This window comes from Halyomorpha halys, unplaced genomic scaffold (assembly GCF_000696795.3).
Source record: "Halyomorpha halys isolate HHAL.00 unplaced genomic scaffold, Hhal_1.1 Scaffold686.1, whole genome shotgun sequence".
Taxonomy (NCBI): Eukaryota; Metazoa; Arthropoda; class Insecta; order Hemiptera; family Pentatomidae; genus Halyomorpha; species Halyomorpha halys.
The window spans coordinates 52,701-56,962 of record NW_027114454.1 but is presented as its reverse complement, the minus strand read 5'-3'; the positions used below and the strand labels follow the sequence as shown (position 1 = coordinate 56,962).

General features: G+C 34.0%; 2 protein-coding genes across 2 annotated transcripts; both read left to right on the top strand.

Moving 5' to 3' along the window:
• The first annotated feature begins 1,531 nt into the window (after positions 1-1,531).
• LOC136796825 (craniofacial development protein 2-like) lies at positions 1,532-2,092 on the top strand. Its single transcript, XM_067051634.1, has one exon. It carries the CDS (start codon positions 1,532-1,534, stop codon positions 2,090-2,092), a length of 561 nt encoding a protein of 186 aa, XP_066907735.1.
• Positions 2,093-2,810: 718 nt separating this feature from the next.
• Positions 2,811-3,263, top strand: LOC136796824 (uncharacterized). Its single transcript, XM_067051633.1, has one exon. The coding sequence runs from the start codon at positions 2,811-2,813 to the stop codon at positions 3,261-3,263; it is 453 nt and encodes a 150-aa protein (XP_066907734.1).
• The last annotated feature ends 999 nt before the right edge of the window (positions 3,264-4,262 follow it).

The window sequence follows — 4,262 nt, the reverse complement described above, 5'->3', positions numbered from 1 at the left end:
AAAAAAGAGAATCATTGATGAAAGAAGTAGACGGGTGTATTTCAATAATGGGAGTTCCATACGTCATAAGATATTTCTGAGTTTGTGATAAAATTTTTAAGAACTTAGAAAACAAAGGCTCATAACAACTAATCATCAAGTGCCAAAGGCTGAGGAGAAGAGTACCCTCTTTACCATGACGATTGTCGTCAGCCACGTTCCTAACGTTTATCACCGACCCAGCGAATGATGTCTATCGACATCTACTGTTACGTCTACTTTAAACGGGTCCGAGATGAGTGATTATATCAATCAAGTATAGGAAACCATCTTTGTCTATTGTGAAGTATTTGTTTAATAACTTTGACATCAATGATGTTGAGATAAATTGTTTTATTGTGTTTATCTATCAATTTATATTCATTGAAAGATTTGTGCGGTTGACTCTGGCAACACTGCTGATTGTAACCTACCTTCCCGCTACGGACTAAGTCGTTTAACCAAGCTCTTGCCCTCATAGCGTTGTGTTATGTGTTTATATGTAATGAAGTCCTTTTATAATTATATTCAACTTTTATCGACTCTGCTAGTTGTTATTTAACCCATTTACTTCAATAAACGATAAAAAAAAATATCAAAACAAAGTTTTTTTTTTTTTTAATTTATTTCTACTCACAGCCATCCCAGTATCAAAAGAATGATGAAGATAATGCTAGCAACAATCTTCATGACATAACTAGTCGTATACCGTAGGAAGTCCAGATTCTCAAAAATCATCACTCTCGTGTCGATCATGATATTAGGCTTCTAGCTGACCAGATACGGATTTTATCTAAGTAATAGGTTATTACCGTTTGGGATCTTAAGTCGTTATACTTACACAAAAGTTCACTAGTAAATGAAATATAAGGGTATCCCATAAATAAGGATACTGTAAGATATAGGATGGGATAAGATGGGTTGGCTAAATTAATTATAATATACCCTTTATTAAATATTTACATATTGGATGTAATAATATAATACAATATAATACAATGATATAATTAAAATGCCAATACTTAACTCTTAACTTGGATAAGGAGAAGTTAAATTTATTAGAAAAATTTCAAATAATTTTAAAAAACTCAATAAATAGATGATTTGATTTGACTGTACAGTCTTTAAGTTTTTAATAGTTATTTTCAGATGTGTCATATTTGATATATTTTTCTCTATAGTTCAGAAACTGTATATCAACACTCGCACTCAGTTTGAATGAAACTTTTCTAGACCTCGTTTAAAAAAAAGACAGAAATTAGACTTGAATAAAATTATCTGTGAATATAATTAGTTTGTGTGTACATCCCGAAGCAACTGAAATCACATATTTAAGGCGGGGATATGTTTGGGGTCATCTCAAAATGGAATCTATAGAATGAGATTTTTAGTTTCGAAAAAATTTAAAAATAGAATAATAGAATTTAAAGAAATAAGTTACAGAATATCCGTGTTAAAATTACAAATAACTCCTATTAAACACATAACTATTGTACAATTACATTCCGCTACAATGGAAGACTCAACAGAGACAATAGAAAAATTCTATGAACAATTGGGTCTATTAGTGTCTAGCTTTAAAAGCAAAAACAATTGGATTGTTGTGATGGGAGATTTCAATGGCAGAATTGGAGTCAAACTAGATGGCGAAGACCAAGTTATGGGAGATTGGGGATTTGGTGAAAGGAATGAATGTGGCAAACGAATAATAAACTTTTGCTCTAGTCAACGTTTGACAATTGTCAACTCATTCTTTAAAAAAAGGGCAAAGGCAAAATGGGCATGGTGTTCTCCCAAAGGCCACAAGTTTGAGTTAGACTATTTTCTTACTAATCAAACCAATTTAGTAAAAAATCTAGAGATCATAAACAGTTTCAACTTTAACACAGACTACAGGCTGCTAAGAGTGGAGTTAAATGTTGAAAAGTTCAAGGAAAAGAGACCATTTAAAGTAAAAAAGAAAACTGTTATTCTTCAAGAACAAATCCAAATAGAAAAATTCTGTAGGGATTTCTCAAAATATATTGAGAACAGTCAAACATGTAGAGAAGAAAATACTTCCTTTACTGTATAGGAAAAACATAACCTCATCTCTAAAGCTATTGATGTATACAATGTCACACAGGTTCCCAGCTTCATTAGAAATAAAAAATGTAAACTATCCGAGGACACTAAAGAACTTTTTATTATTCGCAAAAGGATAAAAGAAAGAAGTGATACTTGGGAAAGCAAAAGGAAAGATCTCACGGCCATAAATAACTAGATTAGGAAAAGTGTAAAAGAAGATCTGGAAAAAATACAATATGCATATTATAGAAAACATTTTAGCAGAGAGCAGGTCTACAAAAAGGATTCAAAAAGAACTGTCTAAAGGCAAACAATGGATGGCTGCTCTAGAAAACAATAGAAGAGAGGTCGTGACCAATAGTGAAAATATGAGCAGAGTAGCCACAAAATATTTCAAAAAACTTTATAAAAGTAACATGGAAACTTTAGAAATAAGAGAAGAAGGAAAGATGGCTAAAAATTTAGGGGAAGTTCCACCAATAATGTAAGAAGTAGCTTTTATTTTGAAAAACGAAAATCCCAGAAGTCTCCGGGGCCGGATAACATCGGTAATGAAATTTTAAAAGCAGGAGGGAATATTCTAATTAAAGAACTGACAGAATTGTTTAATTTGATTCTTGAACAAGAAGCAATACCTAAACAATGGAAAACCGCCAAAATAATTCTGCTTAATAAAAAAGACAACAGGTATAGAGAATTATCGGCCTATCTCTCTCTGTTCAACTATGTCAAAAGTTTTCACCAGTGTTCTCAAACAACGCCTTACAAAAAGAATAATGGAATGTGTTGACGAAGAACAAGCAGGTTTTAGGAAGGAATTTTCGACAGAGGACCACATTCAGACTGTAAACCAAATCATCGAGAAAGCAAATGTATATAACTCTCTATATCTTTGTTTCTTTGGCTTTAGGAAGGCTTTTGACGGTATTAAACGTTCAGGGATATTTAAGGCACTAAGATTAATAGGAATAGAGGACAAATATATTAAGATAATAACAGAGCTTTATAAGGAGATGACAGCATTTATTATGACTGAAAAGAGAGGACAAAGCTTTGATGTTGAGAGGGGTGTGCGACAGGGTGATCCGCTATCCCCAATTTTGTTTGTTCTTGCATTGGAGATGGTGTTCTGGCGTCTTGAATGGGAAGAAGTAGGCATCAAAATTAATGGACAATAGCTGAGCAGCCTACGTTTTGCAGATGATATTGTGCTCTTTGCAAAAGGCATGGAACAACTGAGAGAAATGATTAAGCGGCTTCTGATATTGTGTGAAGAGGTTAGTCTTTATCCGAACTACTAGAAGACGAAACCTCTGACAAATGGCGTAAAAGAGGAGTGTGAAATTAATGACCTTAAGATAGTTGCATTAGCCCAGTGGTCACTTATGGATGCCAAGCGTGGTCACTGACTATAGCTCAAGAGAGGAAATTACAGGTGTGGAAAAATAATATTGGAAGAAGCATTGTGAACGTGAGGAAAAGAGATCGAATAAATGCTTGAATCCAGAAAGAAACAGGACTCACTTACACACTGAAAATGACAAGATTGACTAAATGGAAATGGGCAGGGCATCTCCTTCGAAGCGAAGATGACAGATGGTCAAAAATTGACACAGAATGTACTCAATACGACCTTCAAAGAAGAAGAGGACGTCAAAAGAAGAGATGGAGCGATATGTTCAAGAGGATGGCAGGACCTCTCTGGTGGAGAGCTGCTAGGGACAGGGATGTCTGGAAGAAAAAGGGGAATGAACTCGCCTCCCAATACGACTGGTCACCCCGGGGAGTGCTGACTATTACTCCCCAAAGGGAAGGCCTAAGCAGGAAAGGATACAGAAGAGGAGAGAGGGAGGAAGTAGAGAAAATTGATAGAATTTAATGTTTTGTCAATTATTATATATATCAATTTATTTTTTTCCCTCTAACTTCTTTAAATGTTTATATTATATTTTGTAATGATTTAATTTAACTGCATAAATAAAAGGCTATTTTCATTTCATTTCATGTCTAGGGTGAGGCAGCAACAATTTCAATAAAATTGACTGATCAGTCGAAGTGTCACTTCATGCAATCGATTTTTCTCAGTTTTTCGATTTTCTCGAAAATGATTCAAATATTTTATATTAAACTGATGCCGCTGTAGGATTAAATGGTCTTTAATGTGAGCTAGGTCTTAT

Coding starts and splice junctions, on each gene's coding strand:
- LOC136796825 (XM_067051634.1), top strand. CDS start 1,532: ATGGAAGACTCAACAGAGACAATAGAAAAATTCTATGAACAATTGGGT.
- LOC136796824 (XM_067051633.1), top strand. CDS start 2,811: ATGTCAAAAGTTTTCACCAGTGTTCTCAAACAACGCCTTACAAAAAGA.